This window comes from Hipposideros armiger, unplaced genomic scaffold, assembly GCF_001890085.2.
Source record: "Hipposideros armiger isolate ML-2016 unplaced genomic scaffold, ASM189008v1 scaffold_529, whole genome shotgun sequence".
Classification (NCBI taxonomy): Eukaryota; Metazoa; Chordata; class Mammalia; order Chiroptera; family Hipposideridae; genus Hipposideros; species Hipposideros armiger.
In genome coordinates this window covers 1,204,936-1,228,001 of record NW_017731879.1, presented here as the reverse complement: position 1 = coordinate 1,228,001, position 23,066 = coordinate 1,204,936, and the positions used below count along the sequence as shown (strand labels likewise).

At 39.0% G+C, this 23,066-nt stretch overlaps 1 protein-coding gene across 8 annotated transcripts in view; it reads left to right on the top strand.

Annotated features, from left to right (window-relative positions):
* Window positions 1-23,066, top strand: part of RIPK1 (receptor interacting serine/threonine kinase 1) — a 50,995-nt gene that overhangs the window by 15,875 nt on the left and 12,054 nt on the right. For all 8 annotated transcript variants that reach the window (XM_019668514.1, XM_019668513.1, XM_019668516.1 and 5 more), the window contains exons 3-7: window positions 660-816; window positions 3,422-3,559; window positions 4,880-5,105; window positions 6,854-7,003; window positions 21,506-21,582. In XM_019668514.1, the coding sequence (XP_019524059.1) occupies window positions 660-816; window positions 3,422-3,559; window positions 4,880-5,105; window positions 6,854-7,003; window positions 21,506-21,582 (748 nt within the window). The remainder of the gene's footprint in view (window positions 1-659; window positions 817-3,421; window positions 3,560-4,879; window positions 5,106-6,853; window positions 7,004-21,505; window positions 21,583-23,066) is intronic.

Here is a 23,066-nt window from a genome sequence, read left to right as displayed (position 1 = left end):
GCTTTAGAATGGGACAGACCTAGTGTGTCCACACACGGGCGTCATGTCAACCCTGTAAGGTGGTTATCCCTGTGTTGCTGATAAGGATTCTGAGGCTGGTTAGTGAAAAGTTTACAGCTCGTAAATAATGGGAGAGAAATGAAGGATAGAGAAAGGGGAGATCAGGGTGGTGAGGAAGAGAATGAAAAGGAAATGGGAGGGATCAGTGAAGACAGACTTATTTACTTGCTTTACATTTTTATGAGTAAGTATGGAAAAGAAAAACAAGTGGTTCATTACTTAGCTGTTCCAGGAACCCTCTCTTTAAAGCAATTGGTGGAGTTGTTTTACTTCTCCCTCTGCTTGCCATAGTGGTTATGAGAGAGGCTGCATACTGTCCAGTACCGTCCTTTTTTCAGGCGGTTTCGTTGCTGCTGTACATTTACATTCCTTGAGCCCTCACTGCCGGTCCCTGGGAAGGAGGAATATAAAGATGAATGAGAAACTACTCTGCTTTCTAATGCTAGTAACAGTCTGTGCCTCGCAGGGATCAGGACACGAACAATGCGACAAAAGCATGTGCAGTGGGATACATTGAAAGTGTATACTGCGTTTCTTGGGGGCACAAAGGGGAAAGGGGTGAACTCTGCCCATCTTAACAGCACCTTTCCCTCCCACAGGTACAATGAGTCCCTCCTTGAAGAGGGCAAGATGATGCACAGGCTGAGTCATCAGCGGGTGGTGAAGCTCCTAGGCATCATCATAGAAGAGGGAAACTACTCTCTGGTGATGGAGTACATGGAAAAGGGCAACCTGATGCACGTGCTGAAAGCTGAGGTAGGGAGGCTTTGCGGCACTGGGTACAGACAGCGACTGGGGTGCTGCTTGTCTGGTATGGTCACTGTTTGGTGTTCTTTTCTAACTTGTTGGTGTAAAATAATCCTTTTGTGAATTGTTGGATATTTTGGATTTTCTGAAGTCAATCCTTCATTAAATCTTCCTTGACTTTCCCTGCCCAGAGGGTGATCTTGCCCTCCTCTCAATCCCTGCAGATAGTTTAATTGTCCATGTCCCTTTTGTCAGCCACTCTAAGGTCCACAATTCAGAGACAGGCCCTGTCCTCGTGAAGCTCACGGCCTGATGTGAGGGATATGCATAACGGATAACAAATATCGATTGATTCATTAAAGGATGTACACTATAAAGGACTGTATGAGAAGAAGGAATATCACTGTTACACTTGGATACCATTTAAGAAACTTATATATCTATATCTATATAGATATAGAACATTAGAGGCAATGATGCTGGATAAATAAGACTTAAAACAGGACAATAAAAATTGTGTACCAAAACCAAATAACTCTAAAGCATTTTTAAATGTTTATGTACCTATTAAGAGCAAGACCTTGTGCTAGTTGCTCAGAAACCAGTAGCGAGTATGACAGGTAAGGGATCAGTATAGTGGAGGGGTCGGCAAACTTTTGAGACAGAAGAGCCGCCAGGGGTCAGCAAACTGTGGCTCACGAGCGTGTGGCTCTGAAGTAAAATTGAAAATGAAAATAAAACTATCATAGCTTCATTTATAAAATTTTTAAAGGATATTAGTCACATAATGGTGATTATGTAAAAATATATTTATGGCTCTCAAAAATAATTTTTAAATTGTTGTGAGGGACAGGATTGCCTCTTCCAGGGGTCGGCAAAGTTATGAGACTGAACGTACCCAAAGAGCCACATGTGGCTCACAAGCCGCAGTTTGCCGACCTCTGATAGTGTATGGTGTTTTGTTAGACAACCTCATCATGTACTGTGGGAACACGGGGAGAGACACACACCCCAGCATGGGATAGATAAGGAGGGATTCCAGAAGGAGGATGCTTGAGCCAAGGACAAAGAGGTTTTGAAGCAGAGAATTAGGGACTAAGTGTTCCAAGGCAGAGAGAATAGCATGTGCAGTGGGATGAGAGTATGCCAAATTTGGAAACTGCAAAAAACTGGGTTTTGCCAGAGCATAGATTGCCTGTGGGGGTGATGGGATATGCCTGTCTTTATGGTAGATAGTCTCCCTTTCCCCATCTTCTCCCGTGTCCCCACAACTATGAAACTACAAATTCTTCTTTTAAATCACTACATCTCACAAATAGCTATGGGAAAGATAAAAGACAATCACTTGTACACATTGTATTATAATTTGATCCAATTGCTCTTCTACCCCAAATTAGGTAAGATCAGTTGCATGAAGTAAGCAGGCATTTTGATTGGGAGATAAATCATTTGGGACAAGAAGCATTTTGGGGGTCAGGCAGTGAGAACGTATACTAATTGGGGCTCAAGAAGAAAGTAAGGAGGACCTAGGTAGAGAAGCAGACAGAGGGATGAGAAGGGCATCTACTTTGCGTGCTCAGAATTTCTTCCCAAATCCAAAAGTGCACCACGGCAGAAGGGAAACTCGAGCAATTTTTTGTATGGTACAGATCAGACTATGAATACTAGAGTTCAGCTACATTATGAGTTAAATATGTTTTGGGGGGGTTGACTTGGGACTCTTACTTGCATCATTTAAACTTTTTCCTGTTTACCAACAACCAACAAACACACACTTTTAGGAAATAGCCTATTTGTAAGCTAGACACTGCAGGTGTATGTGTGCGCACACACAGAGTGAGTTTGTGTTTTTCAGTCTTAAGTGAATCTCATGTTTAATTACTATAAATAGAAACTGGAATTGTCTATATTAACATATATATTCATATAACTATAAAACAATTGTGAGAATGACCTGAGACTCTACAAAGATCTGAAGTACGTAATAACAAATCACAAAATAGATATTAAATTCATTTCAGAATTAACATTATGTTATCTCATAGATTAATCTTTACATGTTTGTAATCAGTATGAGCACATTCCCTTGTATTCTTTTTTCTCTTAACGTTATTCATACATATATTGCCATGACATTTTTTGTGCATTTAAAATATAATAGAACATGGTATTAGTATATCATACAGAATATTTGTTTGTCTTTTTTTTTGCATATTTATCCATTCACTGACCAAACATTGCACGCACCATGCTCGGTAAGCATACATCCTAAATAATTATAATAATAATGATAGTAATAATAATAATAATAATAGTAATAATAGTATTTTGTCCTCCAGAAGCTTAATTGTATAGTATTTTTATATATTGCCATATTGTCATGGAAGTTTTATTTTTATACTGACAAAGCACACCACTGATACCCTTACCACCAGGATGAGCTCTTTCTTCAAAAGGGGGCTTATTTTACAATGTCAGCAGTGCTGCAGAGTATGAGCGAAGGCAACCTGGTAACTGGATCCTCAGGTGCAGATCCCACTACTCTTGAGGGAAATAGTTGCTTTGGCCTGTTTGATTACCTTTCCATTTCATGACTTAATATTACTTATTTCAGATCAGTATCCCCCTTTCTGTAAAAGGAAGGATCATTATGGAGACCATCGAAGGAATGTGCTATTTACATAAAGAAGGTATAATACACAAGGACCTAAAGCCTGAAAATATCCTCGTTGATGATGACTTTCACATTAAGGTAAACCATAATTTAAAGGCTTCTGGAAGATTGGGGTAATTTTACTTTTAATTCTTTACGGTAAATCCATTTCTGTGCATGGTAGACTCTAAGAAAGACCTCACTCATTTTATAACTGGTGTTGGTGGTGCCTAAAGGCTCTGCCAAGGATGGAAAAGGAAGATACAGACTTGATGGAGTTTGTATTTCGTGTGTATTCATTTATATTCATCTACATTTTTTATCTGTTTTTTTTTTTTCCAAACTCCAACTGTTACATTGCAGGAAAGGAAGCAATAGAAAGGGATTTTGTTGTTGTTCATTCAAGATCAAGATTTAACTAGGCAGGTCATCATAGCTAATTGGCTCTGGCAACAGGATTCAAAAGTGCAAGAATCTGAAAGGGGAAGAGGCTTTGGGGGAAGGACTCAGGAACTGCTTTTACAAGCGTCACTCTGCTAGAACATTCTGCTGCTAATACTTTGCCCTAGTCTTAGATGGATTTTATTCCTGTTTTTAAAGGAAGGTTCCTTCTTTAATAATATATCTTTATGTTCTGGGTTAGAATCTGTGGGTTTTACATAATCACATGTCAAAATTCATTCCCAAGCGCTTGGATTCCTAGAGGCAAGACTGAAACTGTCACCTTTGATTTCTTCTTAACTGTATTGTCCTGTCATTTTTGCCCTGCCACTTTCCTCATTGTTTTGTGTCTGACCTTGGTATTTTTCTCTCTGCTTTTTTTTCTTTTTTCTTCTCCTTCCCATACCATCTCCTCTTAGGTTCAGGCTACTCACTCAACACAAGCAGCAACACAGTCCTTATGCTCATTGTGTCTGGAATCCTTGGAAACTTGCATCCATGGGCTTCTGGACACCATTTGGGAAAATAGAAGGTGTAGTATGTAGTCACTGTCTGCTCTACAAGTCTGCTGAAAAGAAAATACTTTTTTTCCCCCTAGGCTCCAGAAATAGTTGAAAAATATATGCAGAGTTAATGAGGGATTAGAACAAATATGTTTTGTTGTTGTTCATGTCAGAAATGTCTTCATTTTGACTCCTCCCTTCTTCCCCCACAACCCTGCCAGCCAATTTCCTGTTTTTTTAAAAAATTGCGTAAGAATTGAGATACCAAAATTTCATGTGTACATTTCTTACGGGAGATTTTCCAAATGGCTGAGGATACAACAAAGTTTCTATGAGTCTGTTCAGAAGTATCTGTTTTAAACCTATCCAGTGCAACCATTTCTGGAAAATTCACTGAATAAGCCCCAGATTTAAAGACAAATAGGATTTGTTTGTAGCCTTCACAGAATAATCCCATTGGTTTGATCTCTTGCAGATAGCTGATCTTGGCGTTGCTTCCTTTAAGACGTGGAGTAAGCTGACTAAAGAGGAACATAATGAGCAGAGGAAAGTGAATAGTCCTAAGAAAAATGGTGGCACCCTCTACTACATGGCCCCTGAGCACCTGAATGACATCAATGCAAGGCCCTCAGAGAAGTCAGATGTGTACAGCTTTGCCATAGTACTTTGGGCAATATTTGCAAATAAGGAGCCGTATGAAAGTAAGACATTTATAAAGGAGTGGGATTTAGGTATTAATCAGAATTGTTAAATGAAATAGTGGCTTCACTGAAGCCAGTTAAGATTTATAATTGTTTGTTCATTTAGTGTCTGTCTGACCCACTAGACTGTAAGCTCCACAAGGGCTGGGACCACATCTGATGTATTCAGTGCTATTCCCTGAGTATCTACACACACAGTGCCAGAGATGTAGTAGGTACTCAATAAATTTTTATTGACTGAATGAGTAATCTCAGTTTAGGAATCAGGAATCAAAGAACAAGAAGGAGCCTTGATAATGCATCTAAGTTTGGGAGGTACTGTAAAATTCCCAGATGCTTCTGGGACAGGAAAGCTTGCTTATGAGGACTAAACTTTAATACCACAAGTCTTACACTTCATGCTTTCATCCGTTCACTTATTCCTTCATTGAACAATTATTTCAGAACTTATGTGGGCACTTTAAACAGAATTGGAAATACAGAAATGAGAAAGACATGGTTCATGCAGGGGAACAGATACATAAGTAGTCATTCTTCAGTTTGTTAAGTGCCTAAGGTAATGGACATTTTCCTATCCATTTTTCATTGGGTGATTATTAGCTCCCATGGTTTAATGATCACCTCTTTGCCCATGCCTCTCAAATCTCTTATCTTTAGCCCTGACATGGACACCCACTTGTCTATTAGTCAGATCCATTACATGTACCAGAGGTACCCCAAAGCAACATACCCCCAAACGAATTCGTCTTCCAAGTGCTCTCCCTGTCCCCCACTCAGCTTTGCTCCTCTTATGACAGCAGATGGCATCACCATCCATCTACTGAGTTGCCTGACCAGAAACCTTAGTCATCCCAGACTCAACCTTGTCCTTTTTCTCTCACTTCGAATCAGTCATCAAAACCTGTGAATTCAAGGTATACATATGATTCAAGATATATCCTGAATCCATCCACTTCTGTCTGTCACCACTGGACTCTGTTTAGTTCAAATTCAAACACTTTGTATTTCTGTTGCAATGGTAGATGTTGCACATCTACCATTCACACTGCCGCCAAGCTGGTCGTCCCAAAAGAAAATAGGACCACCTCACTCATCTATTTAAAATCCTTCCAAGGCTCCCTGTGGCCTCAGGATAAAGTTCAAATTCTTCAGTATGGAGTACAAGGTCCTTTCCGATTTGGCTTTTGCTTTTTTCTTTAGTCTTATTTCTTGCCTCTCTTTCCTAAGTTAATATGCCCCATTATATTTAACTACTCATAATTTCTGGTATACATCATGATTTCTGAAATTTCCAATCTATTTATATTCTGCTTCCCTCGCCCAGAAACATCCTCTCTGAATCCTTCCCCATTCTTTACCTAGATGACCCCTGCTTATTTTTCTGGACTCAACAAAGCATTCTCTGGCCTTCTAGTAAAGGCTGTGTTACCAGAACGCCTTGTACTTATTTCTTGAGTGGCAATTATCACTCTATATTTTAAGTCACTCTCATTAATACTCCATTTGTTCTACCAGGAGGCAGCTTTTTTGTGAGTCCTGTTTTTCATTTACAGAAATTAAAATTTTGTTTCATTATTACTACAATGGAGTATGTCAGCTCCTTGCCACAGGGCTATTCTGCCCCTACTAGATGAGGTGGCTACACTAAAAGCATATGCTAGGCAAAGACAGGGTAGTGGTATTGTCCAGGTTCTGTCACCTCCCTGCCTGAGAGGCAAGTCTCAACTTAGGCCTGTCTTGCATTATAGATGCTATCTGTGAGCAGCAGTTGATAATGTGCATTAAATCAGGGAATAGACCAAATGTGGAAGACATCATTGAATACTGTCCTAAGGAGATTATCAGCATCATGAAGGAATGCTGGGAGACGAATCCAGAAGTCCGGCCAACATTTCCTGGTAAGGGCATCTTTTATGACTGTGTACAATCACCTGTGTGGCGATTTTCCTAGTAAGATGTTGTCAGGAAGTTGCTTTGAGTCTTAAAAAAACTGAGTTCCACTTGTGATTTCAAACTCATGTTCTAGATTTCAAAGGTTTAGTTCAATGAAAGATGCCATCCCTCCCCAAAGCATGAAGGCATTGAAGGCCCTCTTCTGTGTGTTTTATTCATAATTAACTTTTTAAAAATTATGTTAAAATATACATAACATATAAGTTACTATTTTAACCATTTTTAAATGTATAATTCAGTGGCATTAAGTACATTCACAGTGTTGTGCATCCAGCACCACAATCCATCTCCAAAACTTTTTTCTTTCCCAACTGAAACACGGTACCATTAAACAAAAACTCCCCTATGTTTCTCTCCCGCGGCCCGTGGTGACCACCATTCTACTTTCTGTCTCTATGAATTTGATCACTCTGGTACCGTATTATAAGAGGAATCACACAGTATTTGTCTTTTTGTGTCTGGCTTATTTCACTGAGCATGATGTCCTCAAGGTTCATCCATGTTGTAGCAGGTGTCAGAGTTTCCTTCCTTTTTATTTCTGACTGGTATTCCACTGTATGCATATGCCACATTTTGTTTATCCATTCATCTATTGATGGATACAACTTGAATTACTTCTACTGGCCTTCTTCTTCCTTAGCTTCTTTTATCTCTTTTCTCTCCCCTTGTGTAGCTGGCATCTTTGGAAATGTATTTTGTCGTTTAGATTGGGCCTGTAGTAGAGGAAGAAGGAAAGGAACATGGGTTTGTCACATGCTTGCACCTTTTTCCATTCCTCTATGTTACCAAGGATCTTGCTAAGATCCTAGGCAGAGGAAAGAAGAAAATCAGAGGAAAGGAGCAGAGGAAAGAAGATAATCCAGTAAAGAAAAAATAAATAGTAGGAAAGCACTTAGGAGTATCCTGCTATGAGAAAACAGAAATGAAGCCCCACCTACCACTACCCACCCAAGGTTTAGAAGGGTACTTGGAGGTAGTTGCTTGCTTTCTTAGTCTCTCAGTCAGTCTGAATCTCCTGGCTTGGTTTCTTCTTTTCTCTCATGCCTTTCACTTTTTTTTATTTTATTTTATTTTTCTTTTAATTGGGGAATTGGGGGGATGGGAACAGTGCTGGGGAATTGGGGGAAGGGAACAGACAAGTTGCTGTCGTTTTGTTCTTCAGTCTAGTTGTGGAAGACGTTGCTTCATTGGCCCAAGTTGGCATCATCATTGTGCTCTTCCCAGGCGAGGCAGATCAGTCGCCGGCTTCCGGACGGCCGCTCACTGCGGCTGCTGGACGCCCACGCTGGCTGCTGTCTACATATGGTAGCCCATGGCAACCCACTGTCACAGGGGCTGCAGCCTACGCCGTCGCCGTCGCCTCACGGCAGCCCAGCTCCAGGTTGAGCTGTTGTTCAGCATCTTAGCTGTGGAGGGCAGTGTCACTGGCCCTCATATGTGGGATCTGAACCGGGGCCCTCTGGCGTCCCAAGCCAGTTCTTAACCATCGCACCACTCGGCCAGCCCGCCTTTCACTTTTAATTGAAGTTCTTGTTTTCAGATAATTGTAGATTTACATGCATTTGTGAGAAATAACACAGAGAGACATCCCAGGTACCCTTTACCTAGTTTTCCCCAATGATACATTTGGCCAAACTACAATACGGTGTTAACAACCAGAATATTGACATTAATATTGTCATATACAGAATATTTCCGTCACCACAAGGGTCTCTCAGGTTGCCCTTTTATAGCCACACCTACCTCCCTCCCTAACCTCACCCATCCTTCACCTCTGGAAACCACTAGTCTGTTCTTCATCTCTATAATTTCATCATTTCATGGAATCATAAAATACCTTTTGGGGAACTTTTGGGATTGGCTTTTGGCTAATCTCTGGAGATTCATCCAGGTTGTTGTGTCTATCAGTAGCTTGTTCTTTTTATTGCTGAGAAGTACTCCATGGTGTGGATGTACCACCGTTGGTTTATTCAGTCCTTGAAAAACATCTGGTTTATTTCAAGTCTTTGGCTATTAGGACTAAAGCTGCTGTAAATATTCATGTTACTGTTTTGTGTGTGTGTGAATAGAAGTCTTTTATTTCTTTGGAATAAATACCCAGGAGCGAAATGGCTAGGTGGTATGGTAGTTTCATGTTTAGGTTTTTTGTTTGTTTTTTAAAGAAATTGCCAAACTTTTCCAGAGTGCCTCTATCATTTTGTATATTCCCATCAGCAATGTAGGAGTGACCCAGTTTCTCTGCATCCTTGTTAGTATTTGCATTTGGTGTTGTATTTTTATTTTAGCCAGTTTGATAGGTATGCATATGTAGTGGTAACTCATTGTGGTTTTAATTTGCATTTCTCTAATGGCTTCTGATGTTGAATATCTTTTCATGTGCTTATTTGCCATCTGTATATCTTGTTTGGTGAAATGTTGCTTTATGTCTTTTGCCCATTTTCTAATTGGATTGCTTGTTTTTTTACTATTGAATTGTGAGTGTTCTTTATATATTCTATAAATCTATATAGAATATATATATATATTCTATAAATCACATATCTTTTGTTGGATATGTGATTTGCTAATATTTTCTCCCAACCTGTACCGTTTTATTTTTCTCCATTTTTTTAGCAGGGTCTTTCACAAAGTAAAAGTTTTTTTATTTTGATGAAATCTAGTTCATTAATTTTTCCTTTTATGGATTGTAATTTTAATGTCAAGTCTAAGAACACTGTTAGGGTTAGAGCCCAAAGATTTTTTTCTATGTTTTGTTCTAAAATTCTTACAGTTTAAGTCCATGTTAAGTCCATTTTGTTCTATGATTGTGAAGGAAAATTTTTTATTGCTAACAGAAGAACTGTCGAGACCCGCTCGTCAACCGAAGCTACCCTAGTGGACTGCGTGGGAGATTAGAAAAGAAAGACACAGAGACAAAAGCTGGGATCGGGAGGTTCACTGACCGCTGATGGCGGAGCAATGGCCATGTTTATTTTTTGCAGAAAGCTTATATAGTACCAAGCAGCTGCAGAGAGCAGTAAACAGCTGCAGGGGGTCTGTTTATCGGGTTAGACATAGTAAGTTACATCCTGTTATGCACTTCTCTAAGTGCACAAGTGTCACGTCCTGCATGGCAAGGGCAGTGGGAAAACGAGAGGGGCGACGCAGAGTTAAAGAGCACAAGAGACAAAGATAAGGCTAAAGCGGGACCAGGGGGCATCAGCCTCGAGGACTGAGCCCCGAATCAGGTGGTTGCATGGCTTTTATTGAGAAAATTACAAGGAAGTGAAACTGCATTACTCAAAGACCAGTGTGTCATGTGCCTTAAGGCTGTTTTCCATTAACCAGCTCCCACTGTACCCCAACATGTACTATGCCTTCACACAGCCTGCACGACCCCCAGGACAGCGTACTCCACCGTGTCCTTCCAAATAAGGGAGATGAGATGCCCGGCCACAGCTGAGCAGCCGCTGAGCTGCCAACCGGTGGCAGGATGGCCCAGCTTAAATAAAAAAAATAAATAAAAAACAAAACAAAACAAAAAAACCAAATAAGGGAGATGACCGATATCATTCCATCGGGTCTCGGCCAAACCGAGACACTCACTAGAGGAAGCTTTACCGATATCATTCCACCGGGTCTCAGGTCGTTCGGAGACACTTCCTCAGGACCTTTTGGGTCAGGGGTTAGTGGGGGGGGGGGGCGGTCGTGGACGTAGTTGTAAGGCAACACACAAGCAGGTTACATTTTGTTACGCATTTTGCAACTTTGTGGACGCTCCTGCGGCTTCAGCTATTCTTTTCTCTTCTTGGATTAGTGCGGGTGGAACGTTTGAACTGTTCCACAGGCTGTGAGGACCCTGTCAGCTCACAGCCTGCTCCCACAAAGAACTAAAATTTGGTTGTATTTCTTCTTGCTAGCTATTTGATTTATATCATATTGGAAAAATACCTTGATCCATTTTGAGTTAATGTTTGTATGAAGCATGAGACTTAAGTTGAAGTTCATTTTTATGTCTATGAATGTCTGTTCTAGCACAGTTTTTTGAAAAGCTCTCTTTCTTCCATTGAATTGTTTTTTTCTCCTTTGTCAGAAATCAGTTGGAATATTTGTGTGAGTCTATTTCTGGGTTCTCTGTTCTGGCCCATTGATCTATGTACCTAGATGTCCTTCTACCAATATCCACAGTCTTAATTACTCTAGTGATATAATAAATTTTAAAATTAGGTCAACTGATTCCTCCCACTTTTTCCTTCATTTAAAAAATTCTGTTAGCTACTCTAGTTCCTTTATCTTTCCATATAAACTTTATTTCTGTTCTACAAAAAAATAAAAAAAGTCTTACAGGATTTTGATAGGAATTGTGTTGAATCTGTATCCATTTGGAGAGAACTGACATTTTTACATTGTTGAACCCATGAATACAATATGTCTGTCCATTTAATTGATCTTTGATTTTTTTTATCAGTGTTGTGTAGTTTTCAGCATACTAGTCCTATATATTTATTTCTTTTTTAAAGCAGTTGTAAGTAGTTTGTATTTTTAATTTAGGGGTCTATTTGTTAATTTCTAGAATATAGAAATATAGTTGATGTTTTTTGTATGTTAATCTTGTATCCGGTGACCTTGTTGAGCTCACCACATATAAGTTCTAGGAGGTTATTTTGGAGACTTTTTTAGATTTTCATGTCATCTCTAAATAGGGGCAGTTTTATTTCTTCCTTTCTGATCTGAACAACTTTTATTTCCCCTTCTTGCTTGATTTTACTGCTTAGAGTTTTCAGCACTATCTTGAATAAGACCAGTAAGAGCAGACTTCCTCACCTTGTTCTTAATCTTAGGGGAAAGTATTCAGACTTTCACTATGAAGTTTGATGTTAGCTGTAGGTATTTTATAGATATTCTTTATCACTTGAGGAGATTCATAATATCTATTCCTGTTTCTCTGAGACTTTATCATAAGTGGGCTTTGAGTTTTGTCAACTGCACTTTCTGCGTTGATTGATATGGTCATCTGATTTTCATTCTTTAACCCATTAATATGGTGGGTTATATAAATTGACTTTTGAATTTTTTTTTAAAATGCTTTTTATTTTTCAATTATAGTTGACATCCAATAGTATATTAGTTTCAGCTGTGTAACATGATTACACATTTATATAATTTATGAGATGATCACCCCAATAAATCTCATACCCATCTGACACCAAGCATAATTACTCCAATATTATTGACTATATTCCCTGTGCTATACTTTACATTCCCATGACTATTTTGTAACTACCAATTTGTACTTCTTAATCCTTTCACCTTTTTTACCCAACCCCAAACCCCTCTCCCATCTATCACCCTGATAAATCTAGTACCCATCTGACACCATACATAGTTATTACAATATTATTGACTATATCCCTTATTCTATACCCTACATCCCCATGACTACTTCGTAATAACCAACTTGTGCTTCTTAATCCCTTCCCCTTTTTTCACAAACCCACTATCTGGCAACCATCAAAATGTTCTCTGAATCTATGAATTTGTTTCTATTTTGTTTGTTTATTTTGTTCTTTAGATTACACATATAAGTGAAATCACATTACATTTCTCTTTCTTAATCTGACATACTCCACTCAGCACAATATCCTCCAGGTCCATCCATGCTGCTGCAGATGGCAAGAACCCATTCCCCTCTGTGGCCAAGAAATATTCATTGTATATATGTACCACCTCCTCATTATCCATTCATCCATCGATGGACACCCAAGCTGCATCCACATCTTGGCTACTGTAAATAATGCCGCAATGAACATAGGGATGCACACATCCCCTTGACGTAGCATTTTGGGTTTCTTTGGATAAATAACCTGGAGTGGGATTATGGGGTCCTTCTTTGTCTCTTGCTATAGCCTTTGTTTTAAAGACTATTTTATCTGGTATAAGTATTACTACCCCAGCTTTTTAAAATTTTTTTCTCATTTCCATTTTCATAAGATATTTTTTTCCCTTCCCTTTATTTTCAGTTTATGTTTGTCTTTCGATCTGAAGTGAGTCTCTTGTAGATAGCATGTGTAAGCATCTTGTTTTCTTATTCATTCAGCCACCCTATCTTTTGATTGGTGTATTTTTACTCCATTTACATTTAAAGTAATTATTGATAGATATATAGTTATTGCTATTTTATTGTTCATATTTTTTACATTATATTTTTTTCATCTTAAAGAAGTCCCTCTAAGATTCCTTGTAATTCTGGTTTGTTATTGATGGACTCCTTTAGTTTTCTTGTCTGGGAAGCTCTTTATTTGTCCTTCGATTCTAAATGATAGCTTTGCTGGGTAGAGTAATCTTGGTTGTAGGTCCTGGCTTCTCATCACTTTGAATATATTCTGCCAATCCCTTCTGGCCTGCTGAGGGGATTTCTGTTGAGAAATCAGCTGAATTTCTCTTTTGCTGTTTTTAAGATTCTCTCTTTGGCTTTAACCTTTGGCATTTTTATTATGATGTGTCTTGGTGTGGGCCTCTTTGGGTTCATCTTATTTTGGACTCTCTGCATTTCCTGGGCTGTATGTCTATTTCCTTCACCAGGTTAGGGAAGTTTTCAGTTGTTATTTCTTCAAATAGGTTTTCAGTTTCTTCTCCTTCTGGTACCCCTATGCTGCAAATGTTGTTACACTTGATGTTGTCCCAGAGGACTCTTACACTATCCTCATTTTTTTGGATTCTTTTTAGTTTTTGCTCTTCTGTTTGGAGGTTTTCTGCTACCTTCTAAATCTCTGATTCGATCCTCTGCTTCATCTAATCTACTGTTGATTCCCTTTAATGTATTCTTCATTTCAGTCATTGTATTCTTTATTTCTGACTGGTTCTTTTTAATGTTTTCTCTCTTCCATTTTATGTTTCTTATTTCTTTGTTGAAGTTCTCTCTGAGATCATTGAGCTTCCTTATAACCAGTGTTTTTAACCTTGTGTCTGGTAGATTGCTTGTCTCCATTTTATTTAGTTATTTTTCTGGAGCTTTGTTTTATTCTTTTATTTGGGACATGTTTCTTTGTCTCCTCATTTTAGCTGCCTTCCTGTGTTTGTTTCTATACATTGAGTAGAGCTACTATGTCTCCTGGTTTTAATAGAGTGGACTTATGTAGAAGGTGTGCTGTGGGGCCCAGTGGTACAGTCTCCCTGGTCACCTGAGCAGGGTGCTCCAGGTGTGTACCTTGTTTGGGTTGTATGTGCCCTCCTGTTGTAGTTGAGCCTTGGTTGCTGTTTGCATGTCAGTGGAAGGGATTGACCCTTGGACTGATTGGTTGTAAGGACTGGCCGTGACTACAGTGGAGGATGTGGTGTACAGGGGCTGACCCTCAGAGCAGGACTTGCTTTAGCAATACTCATTCTGCCCTTTGTGTGTGTTGTTTGTGGAATTGGTTGGGAGGTGCTCTGGTGTAGTCTGAAGCTGGCCACCAGGTTTGTTGGTTCTGGTGCCTCTTGGGATGGGCTCTATTGCAGGCCAAGCTCAGCTGCTGCCTGTATTCTGCCAGGGGCCACTTGGTATGAGCTAAAAAGTGGCCTACAGATGGTTGCCACCTACACTGGACTTGGAGGTAACTGGGAGAGGCTAAGCTGTGAACCAAAGCTGGCTACCGCTTGTGTAATGCTTGGAGCTGCTTAGCAAGAGGTATTGGATGCACCAAGTTCAGATGCTGCTTTTTTTGGATTTGTGAACATTTGAGAGATTTTAGGAAAAGTCTATAGCTTGAGCCAAGCAGACTATTTGTATGGAAAAGCCACTGGAGCACCTTGGGTGGACCTGCAAGTTGGGTGGGGTGAAATGTCAGGGAATCACCAGGGCGGGGCAAATGGTGTTAACCAGGTCAGTGGAGACTCAGATATGGCAGCCGCCTGTGTGCAGGATGGTTAGTGGGAGGGCTCAACAAAGGGACAGTTGCTTTTGCCAACACTTCTGTCTAGGAGAAAGCTGTCCCTCCAGCCCTCTTTCTGAAGCCAGACAATTCAGTTCCTCCCCATATGTCCCTGGCACCTTTCGAGCTGTGCCCCAATGCTGGAGCTCAGAGCGAGGGAGTCCCATCAGTGAGTAAGTTCATGTTTGGGCCCTTTAAGGGGAATGCCTAGAACTCCAGCAGCCCTCTGTCACTCAGCCACAACCTCCGCTGGTTTTCACAGCCAGAATTTATGGGGGCTTCTCTTCCTGGCACTGGAACCCTAGGCTGGGGAACCTGGTGTGGGGCTGGGACTCCTCTCTCCTCAGGGGGCAACCTCCACAGCCAAGATAGCCTTCTCGATTTTTAACTGCTACACATGGATGTGGGACGAACCCAATCTGAGTCTCTGCCCTACTGCCAGGCTCGATGTGGCTTTTCTGTATATCCTTAGTTATAGGACTTCTGTCCTACTAGACCTCAGGTGGTTCTCATTGATGGTGGTTCTGTAGTTTAGTTGTAATTGTGATGTGGTCATAAGAGGAGGCGAGCACAGCATTTACCTACTCTGACACCTTGACCTGATTTTTTTGGATTCTGAACCCCAAAAAGAAAACCTGTTTGGTCATGGCGTATAATCCTTTTTATATATTGCTTAATTGCACTTGGTAATATTTTTAAAGACTTATTGCACATATAATCATGAAGATATTGGTCCATAGCTTTCTTCTTTTTGAAGTATCTGTGTCTGGTTTTGATGTCACGGTCAATATTGGCTTCATAAATAAATCGAAGTGTTCCTTCTGTTTCTGGAAGAGAATGTATATAATTGATATTTATTCTTTACAAGTTTGGTAGAATTCTACCATGAAATCATATGGGGCTGGAAATTTTTTTGGGGGTGTTTTTAAGTTATGAAGTCAATTTCCTTAATAGTTATAAGGCCATATAGATGATTTGTTTTATAGCAGAGTAGTTGTGGTAGTATGTATTTTTTGAGAAAATGGTGTATTTCATCTAAGTTCTCAAATTTATATGTGTAGTTGTTTGTAGTGTCCCTTATTATCCTTTAGATATCTGCAGTGTCTGTAGTGATAGCCCCTGTTTCATTTCTGATACTGGTAATTTGTGTTTTCTGTTTTTCTTTGTCAGTCCTCTTAGAGGTTTATCAATTTTATTGATCTTTTGATTTTCTTTCTTTCTTTTTTTAATGTGTTTATTTCATTGATTCCTGATCTTGCTTATTTCCTTTCTTCTACTTGCTTTTGTATTTTTTGTTTTTGTTTTTTTGGTTCTTGAAGTGGGAACTTAGATTACTGATTTTGATTTGAGAACTTTTCTCTTTTTTTTTTTAAATTGAGCAATTGGGGGAGGGGAACAGTGTTGGGGAATTGCGGAGGGGGACCAGCCAAGTTGTTGTTCTTCAGTCTTAGTTGTGGAGGGCGCCAGTTGCCATCTGGCTGCCCAGCTGCAGCTTGTAGCCTCTAAGCTCAAGGTGCTGTGTTCAGTCTTAGTTGCGGGTGTTTGTAGCCACCATCCCATGCAGGAGTCGAACCAGCAGCCTTGTTGTTAAGGGCATGCGCTGTATCCACTGAGCCATTTGGTTGGCAGCTCAGCTCAAGGTGGCGAGTTCAGTCTTAGTTGCGGGTGGGCATAGCCACCATCCCATGGGGGAGTCGAACCAGCAGCCTTATTGTTAAGAGCGCATGCTCTATCCACTGAGCCATTCGGGTGGCAGCTCAGCTCAAGGTGGCGAGTTCAGTCTTAGTTGCGGGTGGGCATAGCCACCATCCCATGGGGGAGTTGAACCAGCAGCCTTATTGTTAAGAGCGCACGCTCTATCCACTGAGCCATTCGGGTGGCAGCTCAGCTCAAGGTGGCGAGTTCAGTCTTAGTTGCGGCAGGGCGTAGCCCACCATCGAACAGGCAGTTTTGTTGTTAGGAGCATGTGCTCTTACCAGCTGAGCCATCCTGCCTCCTGTTGGCAGCTCTGCGGCAGCTCAGCTCAGGCACAGCGTCACTGGCCCATGTGGAAATTGAACCGGTGGCCCTGTTGCTCAGAACTCATGCTCTTAAGATAACTCTTAACCAAGTGAGCCACTCGGCCAGCTCCCTTTTCTCTTTTCTAATGTGTGTGATGCCTTAAATTCCCTTCTCAGCCCTGCTTTAGCTGTGTCCCATTAATTTTGATATGTTGTCTTTTCATTCACTTCAATGCAATTTTTTAATTTTTCTTGAGACTTTCTCTTTGACCTATATATTACTTAAAAGTGTGTTGGTAAGTTTCCAAGAGTTTGAACATTTTCCTGTTATCTTTCTGTTATTGATTTCTGGTTTGATTTCATTATAGTTGGAAAACACAATGTGTATGTTTCAGTTCTTTAAAAATTGTTGAGGTTATAGTCAATGGTATATATAGCTATATACGATGTCAGAGGGGTAACAGATTGGGGGGGTTATAACTTTGTGAGGGGTATAAATGTCTATTACATTGCTTTATACACCTGAAACAAATAAAAGAAATTGTTGAGGTTTATTTTGTGGCCCTGGCTATGGTGTATCTTGATATGTTTTCTGTGGGCACTTGAATGCGTATTCAGCTGTTGTTGGTAGAGTATTCTATACATCTCAGTTAGATCCTGCTAGTTGATAGTGTTGTTGAGTTCTGTGTCTTCACGGATTTTCTGTGTTTTTTCAATTGTTTGAGAGAGGTGATCAAATATCCAGCTCTAATTGTGAATTTATCTATTTCCGCTTTTAGTTCTGTCTTCTATTTTCTTTAGCTTTATATATTTTGCATCTCTGTTGTTGGGTGCATATACATTTAGGATTGCTATGTCTTGATGGATTGATCCTTTCATCATATAAAATATCCTTTTCTGTCTCTAGTAATCCTTTTTGCTCTGAGTCCATTTATTGGATGTTAATACACCTACCCTGTTTTCCTTTTATTAATATTTACATGATATATCTTTTCTCACCTTTTTATATTAAGCTGCCTATAATCATTATATGTGATGTGAGTTTCTTATGACGGCATATAGTTGGGTCATTTTTTAAAAAAATAATCTATTCTGCCAATCTCTGTCTTTTAATTATTGTTTTTAGATAATTTATATTTAATGTAATTATTGATATGTTAGGGCTCATGTTTTCCATTTTAATTTTTTGTTTGTTCTTTCTGTTTTTCATTTCTATTTTCTTTTTCCAGCCTTCCTGTGGGTTCTTGAATACTTTTTAGAATTTCATTTTGACTTATCTATAGTATTTTTAAGTGTGGTGTTTCTAATGGATGCTGTAGGTGTTATATAATCTATACATAATTTATCACAGTCTACTGATGTCATTATTTTACCAGTTTTAGTGAAGTATAAAAAGTTTACTATCATTACTTCTCTTTACCTTCTCATATATAATTGCCTTAAATATTTCCTCTACAAATATTTAGAACACATCAGAGAATGCTACAGTTTTGCTTCAACTGTCAATCATAGTTTAGAAAATGCAAGAAGAGAAAGAAAGCCTATTGTATTTACCCATATTTTTGGTTGCTGTATTCTGTTATCTTTTTTCTAATACTATATCTGATACCAAATGTTTCACTAACTGGGTATCCTAGAATTCAGTTGAATTCTGACGTTAACTACCCAGAGTTATTGACAGATTCCACAAGTTTAAGGGTTCAGTCCTGCTGCAAGATTGTCCCCATAGCAGGCATCAGATGCAGATATGGTGCCCAGGCAACCCACACTTCTGTGCAGCTGAACACAAATTCAGGCGACCTCACAACACCCCCTAAGTTTTGATAACTCACTGGAACATCTCACATAACTGAGGAAAACAGTTGACTTACATTTACTAGTGTATTATAAAGGATACAACTCAGGAACAGCCAAATGGAAGAGATGCATAAAGCAATGTATCAGTGGAGGGGGATGCCACAGAACTCTCTCCAGCCCCTTTCCCCTCCCTGGCGGTCAGGGGGTGTTACTGAGAGTTCCAACTCTGTAATCATGGCTAAGCATTTCTGGAGACTAGCTTCCATTTTGAAACTATCTAGCCTTCCCTCACCCCCCAACTCCTCCAGCCAGAAGCCATGTCATTACCATACAAAAAATATTCTTATCATTTAGGAGATTCCAGGGATTTGGGGAGCTCCCTGCCCAAAGCCAACCAAACCTGGCGAAAAGACCAAATATTTATTTTTTCTATCATATCACATGTTTTCTTTCTTTCTCCCTGACATTCCAAGGTGTCTTCTGTGAACATTTCCTTTTTGTTTAGAGAACTTCCTTTAGCCATTCTCTTATTATGTGTCTGCTGGGAACAAACTCTCTTAGTATGTCTTCATTTGAGAATGTCTTAATCTCCCTTTCATTCCTGAAGTATAATTTTTGCTGGGTGTAGGATTCTGGGTTGATAGTTCTTTTCTTTCAACACTTAAAAAATATTATGCCACTTCCTCTGAACTCTGTGGCTTCAGTTGAGAAATCCTCTGTCATTCTAATAGTTTTTGTTTTTGTTTTTTCCCTTCTAGGTATTAGTTTTCTCTGGCTGCTTTCAAGATTTTTTTCTTTGTCTTTAGTTTTTAGAAGTTTAATTATTATTTGTCTTGTTATGGATTTCTTTGGGTTTATTCTGTTTGAGCTCAGCTTTTTGAATCCATAAGTTTGTGTCCCTTGTCACATTTGTATGTTTTCAGCCATTATTTCTTAGAGTACTTTTTCAGCCTCACTTTCCTTTTTCCTTTCCTTCTGAAATTCTGATGACAGAAATACTAGATCTTTTGTTATAGTCCCACATGTCCCTGAGGTGCTGTACATTTTTTTTTCTCAATTTATTTCTGTCTCTGGATCAGAATGGGTCATTTCTATAGTTCTGTCTTTCACTTCACCAACATTCCTGTGCGCCCTCCATTCTACTTTTGAGTTCATCCACTGAACTTTTTATTTTGGTTTATTGTATTTTTCAGTTTTAAAATTTCATTGAAATCTCTTTTATATCTTCTGTTTCTTTGTTGAGGCTTTCTATTTTTTTCATTTGTTTCAAATTTATTCAAAATTGATTATTGAAGCATTTTTAGCATGGCTGTTTAAAAATCTCTGACAGGTACTTCTAACATCTCTGTCATTTCAGTGTTGGCATGTATTGATTGTCTTTCATTGTTTGAGATCTTCCTGGTTCTTGGTATGATGAGTGATTTTTCTATTGAAACTTATGCTTTTTTTTTTTTTTTTTTTACCAAGTTATGAGATTCTAGATCTTCTTTAAGCCGTCTGTTATAGCTGGCTTTATCTGACTTGGTTTTGGCAGTGGAATGGTTTTGACACCTTGTTAGTGCCAGGTTGAGGGAAGTCCAGGTTCCCCACTTGGCCCTCTTGACACCTGAGGTGGAGGGGGCTCCTTGTTACTACTGCTTAAGGGTAAGAGTTCCAGTGGAATCCACATGGTCTTCATGAACCCTGCATTGGAGGTGAAAGTCCTGACTCCCCACTTGGTAGGCCTCTTGTGACACATCCCCATTGGGATGACAGAGGGTCATTTTGTTCTTGCAAGGTGAGGTTGCAAGTCTAGTCTGCTCTTGTAGTGCACTGACACCACAGGAGTGGAGGGACTCATTGCCATCTGGGAGGAAGGAAATTCCTGGCTTCATATTTGGCCCTCTCTGACATTACCCTGGTGGGGGTGTTGGGGCACCTTACTGTCTCTCACGAGGTTGGAAGTCTCTGCTCACACTCAGCCTTTGCTGGTAGTGGTGGAGGTGGAGCAACAGTTTTTTGTGTCATTTGGCTGGAGTGTGGTTATTGACTAAAGGTTTTCTGTCATGCTAGCCTGCCCCTTGCTTAGTCCTCTGGCTAGAAAGAGCAGGTTTTTGTTGTTTTTGTTATTGTTGTTGGGTTGCCAGCTTCTTCAGGTCTAAGTCTGGGATCTATGAGGCAAAAAGAAAACCCAGTGAACTCACCGCCATGTCTTGCTTCAGATCCGAGTCCCTAGCTGGTCTGCCTTTGTCTTGCCTCCTTTCATAGTCTCCTTATATTTCTTTTATATGTAATATCTAGGGGTTCTTGTTGTATGTAGTGGGAGAAATATGGAAAACTTTGTCTATTCTATCTTCCTGAAAGTGGAAGTTGCCTTTTTTTTTTTAAGGCCAGCAGTTCTAGCTCTTTATACCAAATCCTTATTCTAAGTATTCTATCCTGTAATAAATCTGATGCCAGAGGGACAGAAACAAAGAGCCACCCATCCTTGTTCATTGGGAGATTAACTCATATGAGAAAGGCTTTGTGCTGCAGCCAGAGAAACTGCATGCTATTAGGCAGGAGCCCTTGGTTTCCAGTGTTGTCTTCTTCCTTGTTCTGGCTACCAGGTTATTAATCTTGTTAGTCTTTACATGGAAGTCAGTGATTTAGCATGTACGTTTTTATTTTACTGCTTTGTCCACAGATAAAGGTAAGTAATTCAAAGATAATAGATTATTCATATTTTAATTTTATTTTAGAAAATATCTAAGAAATTTAAAGCACTATTTTTCTTATGTAGGCATTGAAGACAAATTTAGGCCTTTTTATTCAAGTCAATTAGAAGAATTTGTAGAAGAGGATGTGAAAAGTTTAAAGGTAGGTAATATAGCAGATGCTAAAAATGTTAACATGTCAAAGCATATGTATTTTCAATTATGAAAACCATAGCAATATAATTTGTTAAGGAGATTTGAGGTAAACTAGCTTCATAACCACATAAAACAAAATTAGCAATTTTATGCAGATAACATCAACTTGGCATACTGGACCCATTCCTCCTTCAAAACTAATGAAATGAGAGAAAATATACACAGCAAAATAAAAACAAAATCACAACTTCTCTGGAATAGAATGGAAAGTATCCTAGGTGGATCAGTCATTTTGAGGAATTCTTGAAAGATAGAATGCCAACAGAGTTATATTTTCTGAGACATATAACAGAAAAAGAAAAGCTAACCCAAAACATAATGCTGAAGAAGTACTAGAGAAGCAAGTCTTGAGTCAGTGTACAGAAGAAATAGCATGGTTACCTAGGACATTGACAGGGAGGGTCATTTGGGATCCATAGTTGTGCCATTCATAAAAGTTGGCTCCTCCCGCTAATTCCCTAAGCAACAAATGGGAGCAGCATCTGCCTCGGGCTGAAGCAGTGAGTGATGCCGGGGGTCAGAGAGGTATGTCAAAGACTGTTAGCTAGCCAACAAAGAGAAACGGAAACTTTCCCTACATACACACTCAGGAAACAAGCTACTGTCATAAGTCTTACAGCAACATACTGCTAGAATTATGAAAGGAAAACTACAGTAAATAAAACAGTGAGGCAAACAGAAATTTTAAAATACAAAAAAAGGAAAAGAAATTAGACAGTCAAGGATTGCCAAACTTTTCCACTATAAAAGAGATATCTAATGCAAACCAAGAAAGCAACCAAAAGGACATATTAAAGATAGTTACTAAGGCAAAAAATAATCAGTAATATTTTATAATGACAAAAGGTTCAATTCACAAGGATGCTAATAATAGCTTTAAATATGTATATGCCCATAACAACGTAGCCTCAAAATGTACAAAGCAAAAATTGACAGAACTCAAATAAGAAATACTCATAGACAAATCCATAATCATAATTGGAGATTTTAATACAAATTTCTCTTTAATTGATAGAATAAACATAAAAAATCAGTAAGGATATAGAAAATTTGAAGAACATAATTAACACATTTGACCTAATGGAAATGTATAAAACACTGCACCTAATAACTGCAGAATACTTACCTTTAAAGGCTTTTCAAAAACATATAGAACATTTTCAAAAGTTGATGGTGTACTGGGAAATAAAACAAGTTTCAACCAATTTGAAGGATTATAATCATATAAAGAATGTTCTCCAAATACATTTCAATTATGCTAGAAATTAATCTTAGAAGATAATTAGACTTATTTCATTTAACATAATAGTCTCTAAGTCCATCCATATTGTCCCAAATAGTACGATTTCATTCTTCTTTATAGCAGAGTAATACTCCATTGTATAAATGTACCACAGTTTCTTAATCCAGTCATCTACTGATGGGCATTTC